Genomic DNA, 27,209 nt, shown 5'->3' on the forward strand with positions numbered 1-27,209 from the left:
ACTTGAGAACAGCTTTGTTGTTAGAAGTTTAATCCTGTAATGTGTGTGTAAGATTAGAGACAACTTTATTATTGAAAGCCTGGACCTGTGAAATTATTGTAACCTGATGGCTATGTCATCTGTGTGACCTAAACCTGTAAAGTCTCTGTACACTGAGGAATAGGTCAATTGTTACTCAAAGTGTGAGCCTTTGATCCCAGAGTAACATGGGGGATACTGTTTCTCTCACATGCCTGAACCTTTACGAGATATGTAAACTGAAGGAAAGCAATTTTATCATTGGCCTGAGCATGTGTAATATGGGAAAGAATTTACTACAAGAGGTCCATGCCTTTAATATCTCTCTAACCCAATGAGTAGCTCTGTTGTCAAGGACTCATGCCTTTAAGATCTATATGAACTAATTGGTCACATTTCTGTCACATACCTGTAACATAGGTGTCATCTAGTGGATGTATTTGATGTCCAATACCTCTGCATCCTAATTCTATGCAATCTGATGGCTATACAAGGGGTGGGATTGCTGGTCTGCTAAGCTCTACTTGTTTGTGTTGTTTTGAAAGTGTATTCAACAATTCATACCCCTGCTGAAGCTCTTACAGTGGTACTTCTACACTACAACTACAGGTAGAGTTCTGAGGTCTGCGCCTCTAAGTACTCTCTAAAGAGGGATTGACGATGTGCTCCCTAAAATATGTGTAACTTTGTTATACAAAGGGTAGGTCCGTCAGATCCTTGTAACATAAAAGATTGGTTTACTATAAGAAGTAAAAAAAAAAGCCTGACTGCACTCCTGTATGAAGGCTCAGCCTGCATCATTAATACACCTTAACATACAGCTGAGGACTGAGACTGTAAAATCTCTAATGAGTGGGATTGTAGTGTATTGTTGAAACATAAATATGTGTGCTTCATACCTCTGATGAGGAATTCCCTGCAGGCACTTTGAGCATTAAGGACTAGTTAATCTGGTAGGTTGCTGTGTGTGCAAATCTTGCATCTGTATGATTTGTATGTTCATCTATCTACAAATACAGAGCGTAAACCCCAAATAATTTCAATCAATCAATCAAAGCATTTATATAGCGCACTACTCACCCAGAGGGTCTCAAGGCGCTGGGGGAGGGGGGTCCGCTACTGCTCGAACAGCCAGGTCTTGAGTTGCTTCCTGAAAGCGAGGTGGTCCTGGGTCAGGCGGAGGTGGGTCGGGAGGGAGTTCCATGTCTTGGCGGCGAGGTAGGAGAAGGACCGTCCCCCTGTGGTGGCTCTTCGGATGCGGGGGACGGCGGCGAGGGCGTGGCCGGTCGATCGAAGCTGGCGTTTGGGAGCGTAGAAGTTGAGGCGGCTGTTGAGGTATCCTGGGCCTTGGTTGTGTAGGGCTTTGTGTGCGTGGGTGAGGAGTCGGAAGGCGATTCTCTTGTTGACCGGGAGCCAGTGCAGGTCTCCGGAGATGTGGCTGCGACGGGGGATGTCCAGGATGAGTCGTGCTGAGGCGTTCTGGATTCGCTGGAGTCTCTTCTGGAGTTTGGCGGTGGTTCCGGCGTAGAGGGAGTTGCCGTAGTCCAGACGGCTGGTGACGAGGGCCTGGGTGACCGTCTTCCTGGTCTCGGTGGGGATCCACCGGAAGATCTTACGTAGCATGCGCAGGATGTTGAAGCACGACGAGGAGACGGCGTTGACTTGTCTGGTCATGGAGAGGGAGGAGTCCAGGATGAAGCCCAGGTTGCGTGCGTGGTCTGTTGGTTTGGGTGCGCTGCCTAGGGCGGGGGGCCACCAGGAGTCGCCCCAGGCGGAGGGTGAGGATCCCAGGATGAGGACTTCCGTCTTGTCCGAGTTCAGTTTCAGGCGGCTGTTCTTCATCCATTCGGCTACCTCTTTCATCCCTTCGTGAAGGTTGGCTCTGGCGGTGGCGGGGTCGTTGGTGAGGGAGAGAATCAGCTGGGTGTTGTCGGCGTAGATGATGTTGAGGTTGTGCTGGCGTGCAATGTCTGCGAGGGGGCTCATGTAGACGTTGAAGAGGGTTGGACTGAGCGAGGAGCCTTGAGGAACGCCGCAGATGACTTCAGTGGCTTCAGATCTGAACGGGGGGAGGCGGACTCTCTGTGTCCTTCCGGCGAGGAAGGAGATGATCCACTCCAGTGCCTTCTCCTGGATTCTGACGTTGCTGAGTCGCTGCACTAGTGTACGGTGGCAGACAGTGTCGAAGGCCGCGGAGAGGTCTAGGAGGATGAGGGCTGCTGTTTCTCCGTTGTCAAGCAGTGCTCGGATGTCATCGGTGGCTGCGATCAGGGCGGTCTCGGTGCTGTGGTTGGCCCGGAAGCCAGACTGCGAGAGGTCGAGGGAACCGTTCGTCTCGAGGAAGGCGGCCAGCTGCTTGTTGACGGTCTTCTCGATGACTTTTGCAGGAAACGGGAGCAGCGAGATGGGGCGGTAGTTCTTGAGGTCGGTGGGGTCGGCTGATGGCTTCTTTAGTAGAGCGCTGAGTTCGGCGTGCTTCCAGCTCTCCGGGAAGGTAGCGGTGTCGAAGGAGGTGTTGATGATGTCCCGCAGGTGGGGTGCGATGACAGCGTCGGCCTTGTTGAAGACGTGGTGAGGGCAGGGGTCGGTAGGAGATCCGGAGTGGATGGAGTTCATCGTGCGGACGGTGTCTTCGGTGCTGATCGGGGTCCAGGCGCGGAGGGTGGTGGTGGGGGGCGGTGGTTCGGTCGTGGCGTGCGTCGGTTGAGTGCTGAAGCTGTTGTGTATGTCCGCGATCTTGTTGTGGAAGTAGGAGGCGAGGGAGTTGCAGAGGTCTTGCGAAGGGGTGATGTCGTTGTTTCCAGCGTTGGGGTTGGAGAGCTCTTTAACGATGTTGAAGAGTTCCTTGCTGTTGTGTGCGTTGTTGTCCAGTCGTTCCTTGAATGGGGTTTTCTTGATGGCGTGGATGAGTTGGTGGTGTTTTCGGGTGGCGAGCTTGAGGGCAGTCATGTTGTCCGGTGTTGGGTCTCTGCGCCATGTTCTCTCGAGGGCTCGGCAGTTCTTCTTGGAGCTCTTGAGTTCGTCGGTGAACCATGGGGCTTTCTTGCTACCGGGTCTGCTAGGCGGAGTCTTCAGAGGGGCGAGGTCGTCTGCGCAGTTGCTGATCCACTTCGCGAGGTTGGTGGCCGCCTGGCTTGGGTTTGTTGCGCTGGTGGGAGGGTTCATGCTCAGGGAGGTCGCGAGCTGGTCGGCTGTGATCTTGTTCCAGCTTCTGCGTGCAACCTGTTGCTGGTGGTGGTGGATCGTGGTCCTTCTGAAGCTGAAGTGGACGCAGCTGTGGTCCGTCCAGTGGAGTCCGGTGGCGTGGCTGAAGGCGATGTCCTTGCTGGATGAAAAGACGGGGTCGAGTGTGTGTCCGGCGTAGTGGGTGGGGGTGGTGACCAGCTGCTTGAGTCCCAGGTTTGCGAGGTTGTCCAGCAGGGTAGTGGTGTTGCGGTCGTTGTTGTTCTCCAGGTGGAAGTTGAGGTCCCCGAGGAGGATGTAGTCAGCGGAGAGGAGGGCGTGCGGGCTGATGAAGTCGGCGATGTCTTCGCTGAATTGTGTGCGTGGTCCCGGGGGTCTGTAGATTAGGGTGCCTCTGAGGGTGGTCTTGGGGTTGATGTGGACCTGGAAGTGCAGGTGCTCGGCGGGTGCGAGGGTGTCGTCGGTGTTGGTCGTGATGCGGATGGTGTTCCTGTGGATGATGGCGATGCCTCCTCCGGTCTGGTTGATGCGGTCCCTACGGATGATCTTGTAGCCGTCTGGGATGGCGATGGCGATGTCGGGCGCTGAAGAGGCGTTCATCCAGGTTTCCGTGAGGAAGGCGACGTCTGGTGAGGTTGTGTCGAGCAGGTTCCAGAGCTCGATGGCGTGTCTGTGGACGGAGCGGGTGTTGAGCAGGATGCATTTCAGGTGGCTGCTGCTGTTGCTCGTCTTGGTTGGTGCTGGAGTAGTGCTGGTCCGGATGCAGGTGAACTTGCAGGCGTTGCAGCAGAAGGGTCCGTGGGTGCGTCTCGGGGTGGCTCGGTAGCATCCTAGGATTCGGCCGGCGTTGAGTGCGTTGAGGGTGGCGGCGTCGTACGTCCGGCGGGTGGGCTGGGGTCTGCGGGGGCCAGGGGTCCTGGCGCTGGGCGCGGTCCAGGCGTGGACGGGCGTTAAATATTCTCTTGTCGGAGGTGAAACCTTGACCAACATTAGGGCCTGAATTACAAGTTGGACGTAGTAGCATCCCCGCATGGGATACCATTCCGCCAAATTAAAACTGTTCCGTTGTGCCCATACCCAGTGTAGGAAATCCACCTTTACTGTGTGGTCACTCAAAATTATTCACCTTCTTGCTGGACCCTAGTATATTGCTGGTTTTCAGACTTTGCACACAGGGGCACTTCTGTCCAGTGCCCAGTATATCTGCTCTGACCCCACACATGGAGAAATTTGCTAATCCCCGATTTGAGTTTTTAACTTTTCTATAAGACCAAGCATATGGTTTGAAAATACATGCAGTTCATGAAAAGTTTACTGTCAAATGTGGACTGCAGCACGTAATGTGCCATTCACTAGTGTGACAAAATTACTTCAGGCTTAACCTGTGGAGTCTGACTGTTGCAGTGCAACCTGTTAAAATAAACATTTTGACAGGTAAAAACTGCCCTTTAAAATATTAGTAAGCCACCTCTATGCACGCCTCGTAGCCCACAAGAGTGTATGCACGATATTTAAAAACAGGACATTTAGAAAATGTATGTTACCATGTCCCTACATCGACCAAGCTCAAAAACTATTTTCCCTGTGGCAGGCCTAGATCGGGAAACATGCTTTAGCACACATTCTTTTCCATTAATGCCTTTACTACGCTGTAGTGCTAGAGGCACTCACATGGTTAGAAACCGTGTGATGACCTTTGACTACCATAATTTTAATTGACTTTTGGTGTTTTATTTTACCCTAGCCTAAATGTATGACCTGCATGTTTCCCTTGAAGATTTCTTTTGTATTTCTCTTGGTTTTAAAGTGGGAGCTGTCACAGAGTAGAACAGCTTGTGAGATGTGCATTTGAAAGCATGATAGAGAGAGAGAGAGCGATGTGGAATGTACTTTTTGGTCTCGAAAATCAATGTTATGAGCAGTGGTGCTCAAATGTGGATTATGTTGTACATTGGGAGATATAGTGTGCAGTACTATAGACAGTGGTGCACAAATGTGCAATTTGTTGTACATCAGGAAGTAATATGAAGTTCTTACTATTGGATTTGAATCAGGACACTTTTTGTGTGCATAGGCAGGCCCCCAGATTATTCAAGTTGTTTAAGGTATTCACATTCAACGTTGCTTTGTTTTTGTTGAATGTACTGCCGGAGACTTTCATAAGCTTTGTTAAGATAAAGGCTGGAACATGTGAGAATGTAGAAGGAACCCTTTGCGCCCTGGAATGCTTGCATGGAAAGTGGTCAATTCCAGTACGTTTCCTTTGCGCAGAGATAAGGTCTCTCAGAACCTTCTAGTGTATTTTGAGACTATAAAGTTGAGGGTTGTTGACTTGGAGACCGGGATTGTTTTGGAGTCTGAATGTGGATGGACGCATCTACTTCGGTACAGCAGAACCCTGGTTTGCTGAGGCTCTTACCCCCGGCTGTGAATCCCTCAGTATGGAGTGGGCTAAGATGCAGTGTTTGCAACCATTGAGGGGATTTGTTTCTGATTGTTGCCATTGTGATGTGTGACTGTTTGCATGCATCTTCAGTTTCCAGTGGCTAGAACAGTCATTGTGATGCGTGACAGTGGCTATAATCATCAGAGGTGTTTTCTTTGAGTATTGACTTTGTGATGTGTGAGTGACTTTGTGTACACATCCAAGGTAATCATTTGATGTATTTAGTGTATATAGCTTTCTGATTTCTTGCAGGATGTCCAGTATAACTTGCTAGTGTTCTATCCTGCTTGTGTTTATTATTATTCATAAAACAGTTGTATTTACCAAGTGTGTTATTATTGCTTGCATATACATATATATCTCTGTATGCATTTGAATATTGTTCATTTGACATCTGGGAAAGCCTTTCTGTTAGAGAGCACTGCATAAATAAAACCCCCAGCCTTATTCTGAAAGGAGTCTTTGATGTGCTTCATTTTATAAAGTGAAATCCCTTTCCAGGGGATGTGGTGTAATGTTTATTGCTTCATCGTGTTTGAGCCACCGTGTGGGATAGTGGTATTCTGTATTATCTGACTAAGTGCGAAGCAAGACACACGTGTAGTAAGGATAGGTAAGATATCCATATATATTTGTGCAAGAAGGTGGTTTAGGGGTAGGCAGTGGCAAAGGGAGGTGGGGCAAATTAATGGGTTAGGGATGAGTAGTGGTAAAGGGAGGTACGGGTAAGTTTAGGGTTAATGAGTGGGTAGTGATAAAGGAAGGTTAGGAGGAGATTTATTTATTTATTTTTTTAAAGTGGGGGCTGGGGAGGTTGCCCTCCGAAAAAAATCAATTAAATGTTACATTTAGGATAATGGGGTGGGTAGTGGTAAAGGGAGATAAGAGTAATTGTAGTGCATAAGGGTGGGTAGTGGTAAAGAAAAGTTAGGAGTAAATAAAACAAGGGGGGGGTTCCCAAAAAATAAAAAGTTATTATATATTTAGTTATATAATGTATAACAGGGCCACTTAAATTATGCTATTCTGTAGCCGTGTTTTTTCCGCATAATTATGGAGTTGCCGTATTTGCCACAGAATGCATTATCTGTAGATTTTAACAAAAAAAATGTTTGTAGCTACAAACGGATCAAGTTACTAAAAATGTGGCGATGTGGTTGCTTGCTGTAGAAAGTCCTTTACAAAGGTTAACTGGTCATATATCAGTTGCTTACTTCTGAATGTTGTTATTAAATTGGTACTAATGAGGTGGAAGCAATAGAGACAGAAGGGCAGCAGGGTTGGAGACAACTGCACCACCTAGGCTCGTCATCGACAGTAAACAAAAGATAATGTTGTCCACCTCAAATAGTCAGCTGCCACATGACCACAGATCAATATAATTAGAAAAAGTTGATGAGAGGCAACACACCAATGCACAAATTCAGCAGGTAAAGTGTAAACAATATAACATATAGTCTTCAGATGTTGATTGAAAGTCTTTTATAATTCAAATATCCTTAGTATACATGTAGAAGAACAGCCAACGCGTTTCACCCTATAAAAAGGGCTTCTTCAGGGCAATAAGGTAGCTTAATTCTCAAGTCCAAGAGTGAATGCCAGCAAAGAATATAATCAGAGAGGTTTCTATGGAAAGGGACAAAAGGCCTTGGGTCCTCAGTCCAGATAAGGGAGTACGTCGACCATGGTTGCGAACAAATACCTAGTTTAGGGCAATGAGTAACTCTAGGCAAATCCGTGTTAATGCTTAGGTAAACTTCTTTGTGAGACCGAAACGTCCTGAGTCCGGCAGCAGCACAAACGCCAGCCCAAATTTAGCCCAACGCAGACCAGTGTCAGCCCAAAGTCGAAACTCTCAAATTTTTGCAAAAGTAGTCTTCAGAAAACATTTTAAGGATGAATCTAAATTCTATTCAATATACAGATAGTGGGAGGATGTTAACTGGTCAGCTGTGTTAATAACTACTCATTTTCAGGACCAGTCCCCACTTTTACTTTTCATCTTGTCGTTCTGTCACCACAGAACCAAACACGAACCTGGCATTCATGAATTACCTCAACAAATGCAGATTATAAACCACTTTAGGTCTATGAATAGGAATTTCAATGCCATTTCAACAATTTGGCTCTAAAAAAAGAATACTGAAAAGGTTATGCAGAATTAACACCACACAATGATCTACATATTAAGAAACATCCCATTGTATTAACGTAATTGCAACACAAATTTTTTGGCATAGCTTACTTTCTATGTACTGGTCTGAAAATAAACAACAAAAAACTACTTTACAATGACAGTATGGGACAAAAATAACAATTGCAGCAGACAAATCTGGAACGCAGTTTTCGTGCAAAACAAGTGTCCGTAAATGTTAAGCAACAGTGTAAAAACTGAAGGTTGCTACAGTAAGATGAGAGTTCAACACTTTTCCAGTTAAATTGTAAGGAGAGGCCAGAAAAGAGACAGTCACCTACTCTAACCGATTCCCTGCCCTCCGTTCCAAAGTCCTTTACCGTGACCACTTACTCTGGCACTAAAAGGTATAGAGGATATTGTGGTTTCCATTGTGTTGCAGTAATCGCTCGACTAAAGCTCCTATCTTGGCAAGCAGCAGATGGGTTTGTTTGGGGTACAGATGAACGCAAGGCTGTTAGAGTAGAAAGGAAAATTACCCAATTTCCCAGACCTTTTGACGACACCCTGGACATTGGTACTCCCTCAACTCCACTGATAATGTTAGTGTTCCATCCCACTCCATTCCCCTTCATCATTAGCACTGTCTCACTCCCATACTACCATTGGCCTGGGCCCTCATGAGGCTCCTTTAATTCTATCACTCAGCCAGGGCTTTAATTATTCATGCTCTTAACTTTACATTCTCGGCAATTACTGTAAACACCCTAATGTAATCCATGCCAGCAAAGCAGTCCATATTTACATTTTATGTGTTTTACTTTATGCAGTGTTCCCTAAGAATATTTCCTTTATCCAGATGATGTGTTTCTCTAGTTCCATTTTCACAAAACATACTTTTATAGTACAAATTGTGAAATGAGTTGCCTTCATGTCTGGGTGAGTTCAGATTTCAAGTAGACATTTATGATGGGCACGATTGAGTCCCGAGGCTGAAGGCAATACTGCTTTCTCACAATGCCTGTCACGGAGTCATTAAGGTGTTCAGACTAAAAGCACATCTAATCCTTGCCCTACCAGGAGAGTGCATAAAACAATGGTTATATAAATGCCAATTGTAAATTAAAGCACTACTGCCCATGTGCACAGTGAGGGCTGCAATGTGTAGGAGTCTTATCATGCACACTTGTAGGCATTATATATCAAGAGCACTTGGTCTGCAGAAACACACAGTCAGCATTAAAATACTATGCAGTTGTTGAGTGTGCTAATAAGTCTTTATTATCCAAAGTAACCCTTTTCAACAACCTTGGAATTAGAAAATATTGATAAAAAAAGTTCTAAAGTAATGCCATCCGAGATATATCTCCGAGTGCTCCGGCTCACTAAGGGGCATCCATCCCCACCCCAAAGGACCAACGATGGTAGCTGACCTTACCCGCCCGGGTCACGATGCCTGCCTGACCCACCATACACACCTGTAGGAAATAGACCTCTCTACCTCCCCCCCCCCTCTTCTATTTATTTTCTTTCTATACTCTTAAAGTCCAGTTAATATGAATGAGCCACACCGGCAGGTAGTTGTAGGTGGCGACTATTGTTTTGCTTGTCTTTTCAAAATAATAAAAAGATATAACCATAAAGTAATGCCTTATTGTGCTATATTAGAAGGATTGTGGCATATTAACTGCAAATAACAAAAGGATATCGTGTTAAAAACAGTGATGGCCGGTAATTTTACCAGGGAGGGGGCGGTGGCCACACATGCAAATACACCTCACTTAAACTTGTGCATTCACACAAGCACACACCCATTCACAACACTAATAAATGTATACATTTATTTGAATTTTATATAGTGCTAGCTAGATGCACATACATTAATACATACACAAATGAAACATTTAAAAAAAAAAAAAACACATACAACTTACCTTAACTGCAACTCTCCAAGAGGGAAGCCTCAGAGGGCCTAAAAGGGTTGGAACTGCTGCCTTACCTCATTGGCTAATTGGAAGGCAACAGTCTCAACCTCGTCACACAGTGGGATGGGGTCAATGACACTGCTGACCCCACCCCACTCAGTGACTAGGTGCCTCCGACACACTGCCCTGGGAACTTCAGCGCTTAAAACTGAAGTGTCTAGGTCCGAGGCAATCGGTGGTGCTCCCCTTCATCACAAGGGGAGGGCCTCGGGGCACTTTTGCCAGACTGAGGAGGTCACGCCAACAGGGCTGTGAAATCCTCAGCCTGGCAAAGTTCACCTCAGGCAGTCCGGAGTCTGCGCATTTAAGGCATATCCAGCTCCTGCCTGCCTGACCTGAACAAGAAGAATGTCTGTCAGGCTGGCCTATGTTCCGTCGCAACATCCATTGATTTTGACGCTGCTCCCTATTTACAAGGGTGGCGTGAATAAGAGGCAACGCCAAAATTAAGACCAAGGAAAACCTGGTCTTAACATGGCGAAACGAGGAGAAATGCTTAATTTCTGGTTTTTGCTGTTTTAATGTGTGCTCAATTGTGCAGCACACATAGAAACAGCAAATCGCCTTGAAGGATTGTTCATGTGCAGGAAGGTATCCCTTCCTGCACATAAACAATCATTTAAAAAATGATGATTTGCAACTTTTATGTGTGCTTCGCAATGCAGCACAAACAGAAGTTATAATTCGCCATGCTGGATTGTATATGTGCAGGAAGGGACACCTTCCTGCACATAAATAATAATTCACTCAACGCAGGCACCCGTGCACTATGGGTGCAAGTGTGCATTTGTTGGTGCTAGGCAGCTGAGTTTAGTGATAGAGAAAATGCAGGGATGTGATGTACCATTGTAAATACGGTGCATCCCTACATTTTCAGAATGGTGGAGTGTGGCATTAGCAATGTTTGCTTAACGCCACACTTCGCCATTCCCTTGTAAATAATCTCCTTAGTTTGGTGTGCATGCAAATCCTGCATTGCTGATACCTGGTGAGTTGCACTACTCCTGCTGAAACAAGGCCAATGGAGGTACCAATGGTTGTGGTGGACTGACCTCAAGGGTCCTGTGACCTCAGTGACAGAGCCACTGTTGCTCTAGGGTGTGCTGCTTTGTAGGCCTGCCTGCAAATCTGGAGGTGAACTTCGGTATGGATTGTGGTGGACAGGCCTTGAAGGTGCTAAGACACCAGGGCTTTTAAGGTTATTTCATGCTGACTTTTAAAATGAGGTAAAAACATTGGTTGTGCCGCGCATATCAGCGTTTTAAATATTTCTTCGGTGGACTCAAAAGGACACCAAGCATTTGGTAAGGAATAGATCTGCGCCGCATTTTCAGTCATAAATAAGCCTACAAAGCAGCAGCTAAACGATTCAATCACAACACCATTGAACAATTCCCTGATTCCCTCTTTGTTGTCCAAATCCATAATGGAAGCCTAGGGAAGCTCAAAAATGACTTCATTTTTTTTCACTCAAGATATCCCTTCCTGGTCCCACCAGCTTCTCCAATTCCTTCAACGTCTCCTCCTCCTCCTCATCTATCCCGCATGGACAGCGGCTAAAAATGTCCCCCTCCACTAGCTTTAATGGCTCGCTCACCATTACACTTTACACCATTACACTTTACACCTTACAATAATGGCACTGTCACGATTCAAGCTACAGACTCCTCTCTCTCTCTCTCTCTCTCTCTCTCTCTCTCTCTCTCTCTCTCTCTCTCTCTCTCTCTCTCTCTCTCTCTCTCTCTCTCTCTCTCTCTCTCTCTCTTTGACCATCTCTTCCACTCCCTTTGTCCAACCCATACAACTATGATCTACCTCGATTCTTCTTCTAGCTCCTCCCCTTTCTCCCTCCCCCCCCCCCCCCGATCCATCGATACTCCATCAGGCCGCTCTCCCAAGAGTCACAGGCCTACCCTTTGTTCCCCTCTGCTCTTGCTCCCTCCTCTCCCACTCTACCCCCTTCCCAATATGTTCCTTCCCCTATCTCGTCTGCCTTTCCTCCGGCCTCAACTTCCCCTCCCCACCTTGCATCTGCCCAATACTTTAACGTTTTCGCCTCCCCCTAATCCAACCCACCTCCCCCCTACTTATTCCACCTTTCTTACAATCTGGTCTTCCGATCAACTTTCCTTACCTTCCCCCTTTCACCTCATCCCTTTCCACTCTTCCCCATCCCCCGTACCCTTAATTCTTCTCTTCCACCTCACATCTCTCTTCAACCTCCCCTTCCTCATCCTTGGCTTCCCAATCATGTCCCCCCCCCCCCCCCCCCTCGGTAATTCCTTCCTCGTCTCTCCCTCTGACCTTGCAGTCCCTTACTCCTCCCTCAATTGCCATCTAGCCAAATCTCCCCCTCTCCACCCGTTACCTCTCCCCCTACATTCACCTTTCATAGCCTACAGCACCTGTCCAGCACCATCCTCTCTTTTCTCCCCATACCTCTGGCCCTCCTTGGATCCCCCTCCCTCCACCCCTGTACAGCCCCCTCTCCTCTTTTCTCCCCGTACCTTTGGCCTTTATTTGACCCCCCTCCTACTCCTCAACTGTCTCCCCCTACTTATGATCTCTACTCTTCCCATCTGTTCAACACCAGTAAAAATATTTCTCTTCCCACCACTGTATCACCATCGACTCCTATCGTCCACCATCTTTCCCCACCTTCTACCCTTGCTCCCCAACTCCCCACCCATCCCCCACCCCTCCCCGCCCTCCCTCACCCTCTGCACCCCCTCCCATATCCCGTTCCCCCACGCCGCCCCGTCCTCCCTCACTCTCTGCACTCCCTCCCGTATCCTGTTCCCCCACGCCGCCCCGTCCTCCCTCACTCTCTGCACTCCCTCCTGTATCCCGTTTCCCCACCCCTCCCCGTCCTCCCTCACCCTCTGCACTCCCTCCCTTATCCATCGAGCCACCCAACACTCCGTGCTCAGCCCTCCTCTCCCTGGAAAATAAACTTGATTCTCTCATCTCTTACATTTCCCAGCTTGTAGCGTCCATCTCACTTTTAAGCACCAAGTTGTCCCCCTTCCCTAATATCCTCCTGAGGAGTTCCTTGCTACTTCGCCCCTATAAAGCCAACCACAGTCTGTACTCTGCAGACATCACCAACTTACTGGCCAGCTACAAGACTACCAACTTCACTCCCCCTCCACCTTCCTCTCCTAATAATTCTACGCAGTTCACTATTCAGACCATCTACTCTGTCAGAACTTACCAGCCTCCCTCTCACGGGGCACCCTCATTCAAGAATCTAATCCCTATCTCCCTTAACAGCCCGAACACCCCCATCACCAAAACTGTTGCGTCAGAGCTGCACTGTTTGCTCCACAACTGCAGATCTGCAAACACAAACTGGAAATTTCTGACACTATCACCCACCATAATCTTGACATGCTCTCCCTCACTGAGACCTGGTTTAAGGACTCCTCTCATACTTTGTTTGATCTTCTGGTACCCACTGACTACTCTATCGTCAGAAATGACAGAACAGACAAAATTGGGGGCGGTGTCGCTATCATCTTCAGAAACTCCCTTCAAACCGCCCCCCCCACCACCTTCTTCCGTACATTCAAATGCCTATCCCTAGAACTTCAAATACATCACGACTCACCCTTTAGATTCCATGCCATATACCACCCGCCCGGTAACTGCTCTTCCTTTGTGGAGGAACTCATCAACTTTATCAGTGACCAATTTTCTCAAGGTGACAGACAGATCTTCCTGGGTGACTTTAATCTCCACTGGGGCTCTTTGGAAGACTCGGCTGCCAACAAGCTTGCCACCTTTCTCTCAGCCAATGATCTCTTCCAACATTGCTCATAAACTACACACTCCAAGGGCTCAATTCTGGACCTTGTTATATCCAAAGCAGACCTGCCGACCACTTCCTCATTCCCTTCCGTTTTAACCTATTGTATGTTATAACTCTCGGCCAACCTAAAAGAGCTACTACCTGGTTCCGCAACACTAAAAACATTGATCTTGACACTCTTTGTGATTCTGCTATGCGGTCACTTCCTAGACTAGATCCTAACGTGGATGTCAACGATCTCGCCTCTCGGTGCCTCTCAGTCCTAGCAGTCGAAATCGATAATGTCACTCCACTCCAAAGCAAACGGAAAAGACCCACACCCTCAGCACCTTGGTTCAATAAAGCGCTCTATGATGAAAGGAAGAATCTTGGAGAAACATTGGAGAAAATCTCCATCCACCTCCAATCTCTCTCTTTTACGTTCAGCAAAACCCAAATATCACAACCACATCTTCCATGAAAAAAGCATCACATTTCAGATCCCTCCTTGACTCAGCCAAAAACAGACACAAAAAACTTTTTGACCTCATCAAAAACCCAAACTGCTCTCCCCTAACCATTAAGCCTGAGGATTCCACAAAGAAAGCAGCAGATTTCGCTATATTTTTTGATGAAAAGGTCAAAGCACTGGTGGATCAGGTCGCCCACCCCCATTGAGGAGCGGAAATCCTTAGTCACTTGGCAGAACGTTGACGTCATCTCGGAAGATGACCTCCTCAAATGCATCCTGGAAACTAAACCCTCCAACCATTCCTTAGACCCCATCCCTAGTGTCATCGCCATCGATTTCTACACCCATACTCTCTCTTACTGGACCAGGCTAGTTAATCTCTTCTTCAGTCAAGGCTCCCTCCCTGTTGCCCTCAAATCAGGACAGTTTACCCCTCTTCTAAAAAAAAACCTCAGCTGATGCGAACAACCTCAACAACTTCTGCCCTATCACAAACCTCCCTTTTCTTTCGAAAATCACCGAAAAATGTGTTGCAAAACAACTTTTCCTACATATTATGGACAATAATCTCCTTGACGTTTTCCAGTCTGGCTTCATCCAAAATTGCAGCACTGAAACAGCCCTGCTGCCAGTGACTGATGATGCGCTGCATATACTTGACTCTGGGGAATCGTGTCTTCTGATTCTTCTAGACCTCTCTGCAGCCTTTGACACGGGTAATCAGAACACCCTCCTCGACAGAGAATGGGATTAGATGGCACAGTGCTTAAATGGTTTGCCTCATTCCTCTCGGACAGATCCCATATGATCAAGATAGCAAACAGTCTTTCGTCTCCATTGGCTGTAGGTCAAGGCATCCTTCAAGGTTCTATCCTGGCACCCACTTTGTTTAATCTCTACCTGGAACCATTAGGGAACCTCCTAAGTAAATCTGGGATCCATTACCATCTTTATGCGGATGACACCCAAATCTACCTCAAGGTGTCTGCCGCACACGATCTCTCACTATTCAACTCTATTCATAACTGTATGTTAGTTCACCAACTCATTCTAAATCCCGCCAAAACTGAATTCCTCCTCATTTCTACCTCTCTCTCCCCTCCTCCTGTTAAATCTTGGAAGGATCAGCTGAACTTACTCAACAACAAACCCATCATTGTCGACAGCGCTAAATCCCTAAGTGTCATACTTTTTTTTTTTTTGTGCATATTTATATATAGTGCGAACTCGACCCGAAGGTATTGGAGCGCTTTACATAGCACCGTATTTACATTACACATTCAGGCACGGGGAGATTAAGTGATTTGCCCAGAATCACATGATGTGGACGCAACATCGAGGCTCGAACCCTGGTTTCCTGCACCAGATCAACTCTATTGCTAAGAACGCACGTTACCAGTTGCGCCTTCTGTGGGGGATACGTCAACTCTTCCTGGAGAAAGACCTTAAAACCTTGGTACAATCGCTGGTTCTCTCTAGACTGGATTATTGCAATTCTCTTTTGACGGGCCTACCCAAATCCCAACTCTCCCCTCTCAAATCCATCCTCCATTCAGCAGCTCGCTTCATTTCAGGGTCTAGACGAAGTGACCATGTCACGCCTATCCTGTACTCTCTTCGATGGCTCCCGATCGAGGCAAGATCTATTTACAAAACTGCCTGCATCACACACAAAGCCTTGCACACGTCCTCCCCTCGTTATCTGGCGAATAAATTGAAATAGTCCGGAGGCTCTAGACCTTCTCGCAATGCGGAAAAGCTTCAGCTTGAGCCCCCCCTCCTTCAAAAGGGAAAGATCGATGGCGCAATCCTTCTCAGGCAATGCGGTGAGAATCTGGAACTCGCTTCCCCCATTGCTCCGTGCCACCTCCTCTACCCGGATCTTCAAAGCGGACCTCAAATCTCTTCTCTTCCAAAGACACTTTCAGAACTAAGACTGTCATTCTCAGGCCCCTCTAGGAAGTTCGCTCATCATTGTAAATTTGTTTTTTTTCTCTCCTTTATTTTTCTTGTACATTCCTCACCTTTGCGTGCTGTGTTGGATTTTGTGTTTGTGTCCCCTTCCGTTTAAGTCTCCTATTTATCTTTGTGATGTTCGGTTGTGTAACACTTTTCTCTTGTAACGTAACTGGTTCTATTGTACAGCGCTCTGACACCTTCGAGTAACGTCCGCGCTTTATAAAAATGCACTAAATAAATTTCGTTTGCCCCTCATGGGGTGTTCATGCCCCATTAGATGTGGCCTAAAATTCGGCGCCTAGGACAGGTTGTTGTTGGTAGTAACTAAAGTGAGAAGCCACGGCACTACTACGCGGAAATCCATACAAACGAGGCCAGAAGCATTTAGCAGCGCCGTCTTGGATAGCGCTTTCGTGTTATGAAAGATTGACGGCTCCGCTATGCTGAATCCGGGGGCTCGGCAGGATTTTGATTGGCTGCGTCGCCCCCCTCCGAGATTTTACGCGCACAGGGCCAAGTAAAGCCCAAGTTTCTGCCCCCGCCCGCCTGGAGAGTTAATTCCCGCAACAATGGGTAAAATATCGCCCAGTTCTGCGGAAAATAGCCCACTGGCAACACTGCTCACCGCCGCTGTCGGGGTCTCCTCAGTACGCACTTCCTGGTGGTGCAGCTGGGCTTTCTGGGAGTTGTAGGATTTTAATGCTCGTTTAAGTGATGAACGAATCAGAAGTGCTGGTTCCGTGTTCGGAAGAGGCGGGGCTAAATTAGTCGGATGTTGCTGTTTCCATGACGCTTGTGGCTGAAAACCCTGAAGAGGTGAGAACCGGAGGAGTGGGTAGAACTGATTTCAGTAGATGCTAATGAAGGGGAACTGGCGGACGTGAGGCGGGAAGATGCTAGAAATGGCAAAGCGTTAGATTAGAGGATGAGGAGACGAGTAAGAGGTGCCCCTCGGGAGTGAGGAGTCTGGAAGATTAGAACACCTCTAAACCCTAAGATAAACAGTGCTGCCAGTGAATGGGAAGCGTGGGTATGATTAGTTTAAAGTCCATATGATGAGGGAAGAGGAAGAAAGAAGGGAACCAAGGGTAGGTGATATTGGGAGGGCGTGGAGAGAGAAGGAGAGGGTCCAAACCCTTACGTGTATCTATAAAGTGCACTTTCTCCCGTAGGAATCATGTCGCTGAATAACAGATGACGTTTTGTCGATGTCGGTAGGATAAAAAGCTAGAGACCGCATGGATTCGAATCTGTGACCGTAGCGGTCAACCATGGCTTTAAGTGGGCCGGGTCTCACCGGTGCTGAGCACCGGCAGTTTTTTTAAAGAGGGCCTCTAAACGGGTCTCTATCGGGCTCTGTTTTATGTCCAGGCGGCCCGTTTTTTCCGGACCGAAGTGACAACAAGCACATCGGTATGCGCTGCTCACTTATCACTAGTGGAGAAGTTACGGCATGACGGCAGGTGAGCACATTGATATGCGACTGCTCACTTCTCACTAGTGTGCGCATGCTCACACTGCTCACTAGTGGAGAAGTTACGGCATGACATAATGCAAGGTGAGCGTACTAGGGGAGAGGAAATCCTTTAGAGCAGAGTTCTTAAATCTCCCAATCGCCCTTCACTTTCATGCTTACCCTGCACTCGCAGTGATCACCATGCACTCACACTGATCACCATGCACTCACACCATCCATCCTCTAACCCTGCTCTCACAGCGATCACCCTGCACTCACAGCGATCACCCTGCACTCACATCATTCACCCTGCACTCACATCATTCACCCTGCACTCACATCATTCACCCTGCACTCACACCATTCACCCTGCACTCACACCATTCACCCTGCACTCACACCGATCACCCTGCACTCACACCGATCACCCTGCGCTCACACTGATCACCCTGCGCTCACACTGATCACCCTGCGCTCACACTGATCACCCTGCGCTCACACTGATCACCCTGCGCTCACACTGATCACCCTGCGCTCACACTGATCACCCTGCGCTCACACTGATCACCCTGCGCTCACACTGATCACCCTGCGCTCACACTATCCACCCTCTCACCCTGCACTCACACCGTTCACCCTGCACTCACACCATTCACCCTACACTCACACCATTCACCCTGCACTCACACCATTCCCCCCTCTCACCCTGCACTCACACTGATCACCCTGCGCTCACACTGATCACCCTGCGCTCACACTGATCACCCTGCGCTCACACTGATCACCCGCTCACCCTGAACTCAGTAATCAATCACTCTGCACTCACAATGCATTTGTGCTGTTCACCCTGTGCCTCACCCTGTAGTCACACAAGCACACTACTCACCCTGCACTCATGAAACACTTCACTCACATGTCCCCCTTACTGCTCAGTATGCAAACTCACTCAAATAAGACAATCACTAACCATACATTCATTTGTCCCACTCTGCACTTACATCCGCACCCAAATTCATATGGTCACCTCACTCACCCTACAGTCACTCCTCTCACCCTACTCGCATCACTCAACGTGCACTCACATGGGTACTCCTGACACCCACACAGAGCAGAGGTTTAATGTGCCTGCTACAAAGAACGTGTACCATGCAGATCAAAGAACTGAGTGTGGGTAAACTATGAGTAGCGCTATAAAAAAATGAGATGTTTGCCAGAAAGGTGCTATAGAGAGATGGGGTGCATTGTTGGTGAGGGTTAGTGAGGAAATTCATGGAGAAGAAGGAAATGGGGGAGGGGTGCCAAAACAGGTCGTTGCACTATGTGCGTCCAGTGCTAGGGCCAGCCATGGATGGGAGTGTTAGCGATCCCCCCCCGCCCCCCCCCCGCCGAAGTTCGGGTCTAGTTGCGCCCCTGTACACAAGTATGGGCATGTCGTGCCCCATCAAGGTTTTTGTCCTAAATTACAAAAGGACATTTTTACATGCACTGCAATCCAGCCTTTCAGGGGTTCCCTTGATAGAGGCAGCTCTGTTTTTGCCCTGATGGCCTGGAATAATTCCTAAACAGATTCTTTTAAATACTGTTTTGTTTCATTTATTTTTAATGTGATTGATGTGAGAGAGTATTACTATTTGCAGAGAAATGTTTTTGTTTCATGCAACAACCATAACAAAGTTTAGATCAAAACGGGTCCACACATTTATGTTGTTGGTGTTATTATTAATCTAGGTCATGTGTAAGACACAGCACCCTAGTAAAAACAATTTGTGCACATTTTATCTTGGAAAATTGTGTTTTGAGCTGTGTAATAAGCCTCTGTCATTTCACTACACCCATTCACAAACCTGCAGTTTACTAAACACTCTTATTGTGTTAAACATTATTTGCCGAATATGGCCCATGATATACACATGGCAGTCGATTATGTAGTGTACCAGATTCCAGAAATTTCTGTCAGGTGGTGGGGGGCCCAACATCTAAAAAAATTCAGCTGGGGGGGCTCAATCTACAAAAGTTTGAAGACCTCTACTTTAGAGAGTCATTTTCTCTCTGGATTTCCCTTCTCCTTTTGAAACTCAGGAGCAGCAACATTGTCCTGGTGTCACCAGAGCTTTAGGTGGAAGCTTTTTCAACATTATATACAAGCCATAGTTGCTGCTTATTTATCTTATGCAACTAACAACCATTGACAAAGCCAATAGTCCTGACTTGTTGTAAGTATAATGTTACTTGTTGTATCATAGATCTGGATGCAATGACAGAAGCAGCAAACTACAAGTCGGGCGGCACACCATGCTAAGCACAGATTTTTAGCTTACGTGTTTTAAGCCACACCCTTAATTACACTGGCCGTGCCCCTTTGAAAGACCCCCCCTCAGTTTTTTTATCCCACTTAAAGGCCTGCGGTCAACACACATATTTTCTTGAGGTGGAGCTGGGCAGTAGTAAAGGGAGAACAACAGAGCCCAGAAGGGTTCTGGATGGAAATCTGAATGGGTGGGCTGTTAAATATTAAACAAGAAAGGTGAACTAGAAGAAGCGAGACGTACAGACGGTGCAGGAATTGGAAAAAAAAAACCTTCTAGAACCCATAAATTGAAAGTCAAGGTGTGGAGGAGTCACAGGGATGGAGCTTGAAACGCAGAGTCTAGTCTAGCAGTTAACATATACATTTAAAGTAATAGGCCACAAGAGCATGCACGTCTGTAAATGTGTTCTAGCTTACATAATTGACCACCCACAAACAGGCTGCATTTTTACATATTTTACATGGTTAAGACAACTGCTGTAGAGATTTGTGTGTGCCCAGCAATTCTGAGTGGATCATTATAACTGTAAATCAACTCTAATGAATACCGCAGTTCTAGCTCGTAAAGTAGCATAGTCGGTTAATGTGCCCCCTGCAAAGTACATCGTGTAACATGCAGTTCACAGATTAATATTTAATGTATATAGGTAAGTGGACAATTTTTTTTCTCCCACTGTGATCACTTTGTTACTTCCAGGTTATGATGCAGTCCTTGTGATATGTCACAGTGATCTATTTACCGGTGTCATAGACCTACATGCAAACTATAAATGATGGGTTTAGATCCTTATTTGTTTCTCAATCTATTGTTATTCCAAGATTGGAAAGAAGGGTCTGTGGGAAGTAATAAAGTCTTGTAAGTAAAGCCAACCACAATCACTGTGTTATGTTTTTTATCTTGGCTGTGTGTTTGTCCTGACTATTCACTCTTAACTTAATATCTACAAGTGTGGCCGATATGTGACTCCTACCCCTTATAATACTCATTGCCTTTTGTAACATTTCCTGTGCTGCTTTACATACTCATTTATTATGCCTCTTTGTGTGATGTAAATCACTCTGACACAATACACTGGGAGGAATAGTGCTGTAAAATAATTACATAAAAAATAGCAGTTGCCATTTAAATCCGTATTTGTGTTATCACTCACAGACACTAAATCTTACACTGCATGCCTATCTCTTACATGGAGGTTGAACAAAGTCAAAAACCTGCCTCCATGTCATAGTTTCTATAAACTACTTGTGAAGTGATAAACTTTTTGCCTTTGTTTTCTTCCATTACATTGGTTTCTAGATAATAGGTTCTAGATAGCTCCTAGACAGTGTGATACTTAAACACAACAAGGGCTTATAGCCCCTTAACCCCTTCGGTGCTCATGACGGAATGGTTCCGTCATGACCCACGGTTGAGCTGTGCTCATGACGGAACCATTCCGTCATGACCACGCCCGCGCAAGATTCCGTCAGCACAGCGGCGGAATCTGCGCAGCATCGAAGGGGTTAAATCAGGCCTTTGTTTTGTGCTGGCTGGAAGTGAAAATAGGAAAGCTCCCTCACTGTCTGCAGGTTGCTGCCATTAATAAAATGCAGACAACGTGCGGGTGAATTATATCCCAATGTCAGAAAATAACACCAAGACAAATTTAACAAGTTTTACTGTTCAGCCGGATGCCAGATCCGAACCAGAAATAGTTGCCGGAACTGAGATCCAGCAGGATTCCCCCTTCTTTCCCTTCGTTCGAGCACTGTATACAGGAGAAACAAAGGCATGGAATGAGGGGGATAGGCCTGATCTTTCAGTTCTGTCCATCACATGCCAACAGAATCAAAGGTTGCACAGTGCCCGAGGTGGCAAAGATTGTGGTGAAGGGGCTAGATAAAGGATGAAAAAGACTGGATTGTTACTTGTATGGATGTGAGCGTTTTTCTTCTTTTTACTTTATTTGCAGTTGTCTCTCCCTTCCTTTGTCATGTGGGTACAGACTTTTAGTTTTTTTTAAAGTACTTTATTATCTAAACTGTTAAACGCTGTTGACTTTCGGAGTGTATCTTGTGGGAGAGATGCAAGAATCGTCAAGCATTTCAGTGTGTGTGCATACATCCCTCTAGAAACTTGAATAAACATAGATGAGATTGAAAAATTCCTTTCATGTTCACGTGCTCTTTTAGTACAGGTATATATCCATCTGTACTTCAGTCTCTGCATAATATGAACACATCTGGTATTTTGAACCGATAGGAGATACAGCAAGTAGTGTGCGGTGTTGCAGGCCAGTTCGCCTTCTCCGTAACCCACAAGCTTCTGTGTCTGCCTAAATGCTAACTGTCACACTCTCTCTGTCTTTGTAGCGAGGATGACAGTCTTCACTTCTGACTCTGGATGCTGAGCCCTGCAGGAAGATGCTTCAGACCAGCAACTACAGCCTAGTGCTGTCCTTGCAGTTCTTGCTGCTCCTCTATGACCTCTTTGTTAACTCTTTTTCTGAATTGCTGCGCACTGTGTCTGTCATACAGCTTGTGCTTTTCATGTAAGTACAGCTTTACCTTTTGGACTTTCCCTCTGTAATTTTGTGTACTCAAACAGTCACATCCACTAGGTGTCTCTCCTTGCGCATTTATAACCACTGCTACTCGGAGTATGTCACCGCCCTTCTCCTTAAAACCTCACAATTAGTGTCTCCGTCCCTGCTTCTTTGTATATAATCACATCCTATGCCTCCCCTCTCTCGCTAATCCTGTAGTGACCACCTATTTATATTTTTATTTATTTAAAGTTTTTCATAGAGCGCGAACCAGACCCGTAAGGGTATCCAAACGCTTTACAGGAATGACAAGTAGTATACAAGGGAACTTAGAGGGGGTGGATACATTTGGGATAACATAGAAAGGAAACAGTTAGGATAAAAACAGGTAGATACATTTTGCAAGAGACAGGCGGTCTCAGATCCAGGGTGGGATGCCCAGAGTTGCCAGGTGGGTGTCATCCGGACACCGGGAGAGCCCACAGGAAGGTAGCACAAGGTCGCTGAGGTCATTGTGATGAAGCGTTAGAAGAGGAATTTGCCCATAAGGAACGTTTTGGCCTCAATTTTAAAGCGTTCCAAGGACGGAATTTTTCGAATGGCGGCGGGAGTGAGTTCCAAATTCTTGGTGCGGCCCCTGAGAAGGCCCGATTGTATGTTTTTTCTTTTTTCACAAGCGTGCAGGTTGGAGCAAGAGGTCTTTGGCGGATCGTGATTTTCTGGTTCCTCCGGATACTGCAAGTTTTTGGGCGAGGAATGCCGGTGAGTTAGAGTATAGCGCCTTGTGAGTGATGCAAGCCAGCTTAAGTTGGATTCTGGCCTTGAAAGGAAGCCAGTTGAGAGCTTTAAGGTGAGGGGATGTGTGGTCGAATTTCTTTGAGCCTGTTAGGAGTGTGGAGGCAGCATTGAGGCAGACTTTTAATGGTGCCAGGGAGATCTTGGGAAGACCTGCGAGGGTAGAGCATCCATATTCCAGTCTGGAGATGACTAGAGCCCGGGTTGCCATTCTCAGGTCAGGAGCGTCAAGGAAAGGTTTAAGGTTTCTTGGGTAGCTCAGGTGATATCTGGCTGTTTTGGCCATCGAGTTAATGTGGCAGCGCAAGTTCAATCTGCAGTCTAGGGTAATTCCAAGGGATTTAGCAGAGTCCACTATGGTTGGCGGGCAGTTGAGTGCTGTGATCGCCTTGATCCATTCCTGGATGTCGGGGTTGGTTTTAGGTGGCGAGATTGGAAGAAATTCCGTTTTTTTAGCGTTCAGCTTGAGCTGGTTAGAGGTGAGCCAACGGACAGTCAGCTTCGAGGCCTCATTCAGGGAAAGAATGTCCTTGGGAGAAGAGATTTTTATGTAGATCTGGGTGTCGTCGGCATACATGTGGTAGGAGATTTTGGCGGTGCGTAGTACTTCTGAAAGCGGTGCAAGGTAGAGATTGAAGAGGATGGGGGACAGAGTTGATCCTTGGGGGGACTCCAACCGTGAACGGAGAGGGAGCGGGTAGGTTGCCGTTGATTAGGAATCTCTGAGAACGATTCAAGGACCTAAACCGTTCAAGATCGGGGCCATCCAGTCCCATCCTGATTTTGAGGCGTTCAAGGAGTTTTTCATGGTTGACCCTATAAAAAGCAGAGGATAGGTCTAGGAGGATTAGGAGACAGGTTTTACATTGGTCAAGGGCTTGGAGAGCATCATCCACGATGTGGAGGAGGGTGGTTTCAGTTCTGGGACCAAGTGTGAACCCGAATTGGAAGTCGTCCAGTAGGTGGAAGTTGGTGATGTGTTGGCTCAGCTACTGTTGGACACATTTCTCCAGAACTTTAGCAAGGAGTGGGATATTGGCTATAGGTTTATAGTTGTCAGGAGAAGCAGGATCCAGCGTAGATTGTTTTTTTTTAGGATGGGGTTGAATTGGCAGGCTTTGAGAGAGGAAGGCATTGATAATTGCAGTCCAAGATGGGATGATCAATCAGTCAATCAGTTCATTTGTAGAGTGCACTACTTACCCGTGAGGGTCTCATGGCGCTGGGGCGGGAGGGTGGGAGTGCTGCTACTGCTTGATCAGCCAGGTCTTGAGGAGTCTCCTGAAGGCCAGCAGGTCCTGGGTCTGTCTTAGGCGGATGGGGAGGGTGTTCCAGGTTTTTGCAGCGAGGTGGGAGAACGATCTGCGGTCGCTCGATGGATGCGGGGGACGGTGGCGAGGTCAGCGGAGCGAAGCTGGCGGTTCGGGGTGTGGAAGGTGAGTCGTTCGTTGAGGTATGCTGGTCTGGTGTTGTGCTTTGTGAGCGTGGGTGAGGAGCTTGAAGGTGATCCTCTTGTTGACGGGGAGCCAGTGCAGGTCTTTCTGGTGGGCTGTGATGTGGCTGTGGTGGGGGATGTCGACGATGAGGCGTTCTGTATCCGTTGTAGTCGTTTCTGGAGTTTGGCTGAGGTTCCTGCGTAGAGAGTGTTGCCGTAGTCCAGTCTGCTGCTGACAAGGGCCTGGGTGACCATCCTTCTGGTTCCGGTGGGGATCCATCTGTAGATCTTACGGAGCATGCTGAGGGTGTTGAAGCAGGAGGAGGAGACGGCTTTTACTTGCTGGGTCATTGACAATGCAGAGTCCAGGATGACCCCCAGCGATCCTAGCGCAGCCGGCCACCATTAGTCGTCCCAGGCGGAGGGGGCGGATCCGATGATGAGGACCTCCGTCTTGTCCGACTTCAGTTTCTGGCGGCTGTTCATCATCCATTCGGCGATGGCTTTCATTCCTTCGTGGAGGTTGGATTTGCCGGTGGTGGGGGCCTTGGTGAGGGAGAGGATCAGCTGGGTGTCGTCGACGTATGAGATGATGTTGAGGTCGTGCGATCGGCGATGTTGGCGAGCGGTGCCATGTAGATGTTGAAGAGTGTCGGCTGAGGGACGATCCTTGGGGTACGCCGCAGATGATCTTGGTGTCTTTAGAGCGGAATGGGGGGAGGCGGACACTCTGGGTTCTGCCGGTGAGGAAGGAGGTGGTCCAGTTCAGGGCTTTGTCGCGGATCCCTGCGTTGTGGAGGCGTGTGCAGAGGGTGTGGTGGCACACGGTGTTGAACGCGGCGGAAAGGTCCAGGAGGATGAGGGCCGCTGTTTCTCCATTGTCCAGCATGGCCCTGATGTTGTCGGTGGCGGCGATGAGGGCTCTTTCGGTGTTATGGTTGCTGCGGAATCTAGATTGGGATGGGTCCAGGATGTTGTTCTTTTCGAGGAAGGAGGTCAGTTGCCTGTTGACAATCTTCTCGATGACTATCGCCGGGAACGGGAGGAGGGAGATGGGCCGGAAGATCTTGAGGTCCTTGGGGTCTGCTTTGGTTTTCTTGAGTAGGGCGTTTATCTCGGCGTGCTTCCAGCTCTCCGGGTAGGTGGCGGTCTTGAAGGAGCTGTTGATGATCTTGCAGAGATGGGGTGAGGTGGTGGAGCTTGATTTGTTGAAGATGTGGTGCGGGCAGGGGTCAGATGGTGAGCCGGAGTGGATGGTGTTCATGATTTTGATGGTGTCGTCGTCTTTGACGTGGGTCCAAGAAAGCAGGGGGCGATGTAGCTGGGGGGGCGGTGAGTCTGAGGTCTGTGTCTGTCGGGGGGCCTGGTTGCTGAAGCTGTTGTGGATGTCTGCGATCTTGCGGTGGAAGAAGGTGGCTAGGGAGTCGCAGAGGTCTTGTGATGGCGGGATGTCGTTGGAGTTAGAGCTGGGGTTGGAGAGTTCCTTCACGATGTTGAAGAGCTCTTTGCTGTTGTGCGTTGTTGTCAATGCGCTCTTTGAAGGAGGTCCTTTTGGTGGTTCGGATGAGTTGGTGGTGTCTGCGGATGGCTCTCTTGTAGGCTGTGTTGCTGTCCAGTGTCTGTTCGTGGTGCCACTTCTTCTCGAGCCTACGGCAGGCCTGCTTGGATGCCTGGAGGTCGGCAGTGAACCAGACTGCTTTTCTGTCTGGGGGGGGGGGCAGGGGATCTGGAAGTGCAGGTGTTCGGCGGCGATAAGCGTGTCGTCTTTGCTGGTCGAGATTCTGAGGGTGTTTCTGTGGACGATGGCGATTCTCCTCCTGTTTCGTTGGTGCGGTCCCTGTGGGTGATCTTGTAGCCGTCAGGGTTGGCTATGGCGAAGTCTGGTGACTAGGAGGGGTTCTTCCAGGTCTCCGTCAGGAAGGCGACATCTGGGGAGGAGGAGTCGAGTAGGTCCCAGAGTTCGATGGCTTGTTAGCGGGCGGAGCGGGTGTTGAGTAGAATGCATCGGAGGCTGTTCCGTCCTACTCCGGTGGACGTGGTGGTGGTTTGGAGACTGGTGTAGCAGCAGTTCCGGCAGGAGAAGGGTCCATGGGTGTGCTTCGGGGTGTCCCAGAAGAAGGTGTGTGATCAGCCGGTGTTGAGTACATGGAAGGTGCTGGCGTTATAGCGATGTCTGGTGTCGTGGTGTTTGCGGGGGCCAGGTGGTCTGGCGCTGGGTGCGGTCCAGGCGCAGATGGGCTTGCCTTTGGCGTGCCAGCGGCGTGGCTGCGCAGCAGCCGCCATAAGAAAGGGAGGTGGGAGGGAGGAGCAGCTGGGAGGCGGGAGCGGGACGAATGGGTGAGCGGGAGTGGGGCCGCAGGGGAAGTAGCGGCGGGAAGGCTGGAGGGCTACGGTGTGAGAGTAAAACGGCAGAACACACAGGATACAAAAAGGGATACAACAGAGGGCACAAGTAGTACGGGCAGAAGGAACAGAATACAAAAAGGAATATCACAGAGGGCACAAGTAATATGGGCAGAAGGCACAGAATACAAAAAGGGATCCAACAGAGGGCACAAGTAGTACGGGCAGAAGGAACAGAATACAAAAAGGAATATCACAGAGGGCACAAGTAATATGGGCAGAAGGCACAGAATACAAAAAGGAATACAACAGAGGGCACAAGTAATACAGCAGCAGAATATCGGACAAGTCAATACCACA

General features: G+C 47.9%; 2 protein-coding genes across 6 annotated transcripts in view; one reads left to right on the plus strand and one right to left on the minus strand.

The window, feature by feature from the left end:
* The window catches only part of CYB561A3 (cytochrome b561 family member A3), a 163,538-nt gene extending 146,802 nt beyond the window's left edge, over window positions 1-16,736 (minus strand). Inside the window, exon 1 of one of the 3 annotated variants that reach the window (XM_085648515.1) lies at window positions 16,613-16,736. The gene's annotated coding sequence lies outside the window, so the exon portion shown is untranslated. The remainder of the gene's footprint in view (window positions 1-16,612) is intronic. The other 2 variants (XM_085648514.1, XM_085648517.1) reach the window with 2 other exon arrangements.
* The window catches only part of TMEM138 (transmembrane protein 138), a 66,147-nt gene continuing 55,627 nt past the window's right edge, over window positions 16,690-27,209 (plus strand). The window contains exons 1-2 of one of the 3 annotated variants that reach the window (XM_085648518.1): window positions 16,690-16,803; window positions 22,104-22,282. In XM_085648518.1, coding sequence (XP_085504644.1) covers window positions 22,155-22,282 — 128 coding nt within the window. In that variant the 5' untranslated portion in view covers window positions 16,690-16,803; window positions 22,104-22,154. Of the gene's footprint in view, window positions 16,804-16,904; window positions 17,018-17,349; window positions 17,451-22,103; window positions 22,283-27,209 lie in introns of those variants that run through there. The other 2 variants (XM_085648520.1, XM_085648519.1) reach the window with 2 other exon arrangements.

Source organism: Triturus cristatus, chromosome 3_2 (genome assembly GCF_964204655.1).
Source record: "Triturus cristatus chromosome 3_2, aTriCri1.1, whole genome shotgun sequence".
Taxonomy (NCBI): Eukaryota; Metazoa; Chordata; class Amphibia; order Caudata; family Salamandridae; genus Triturus; species Triturus cristatus.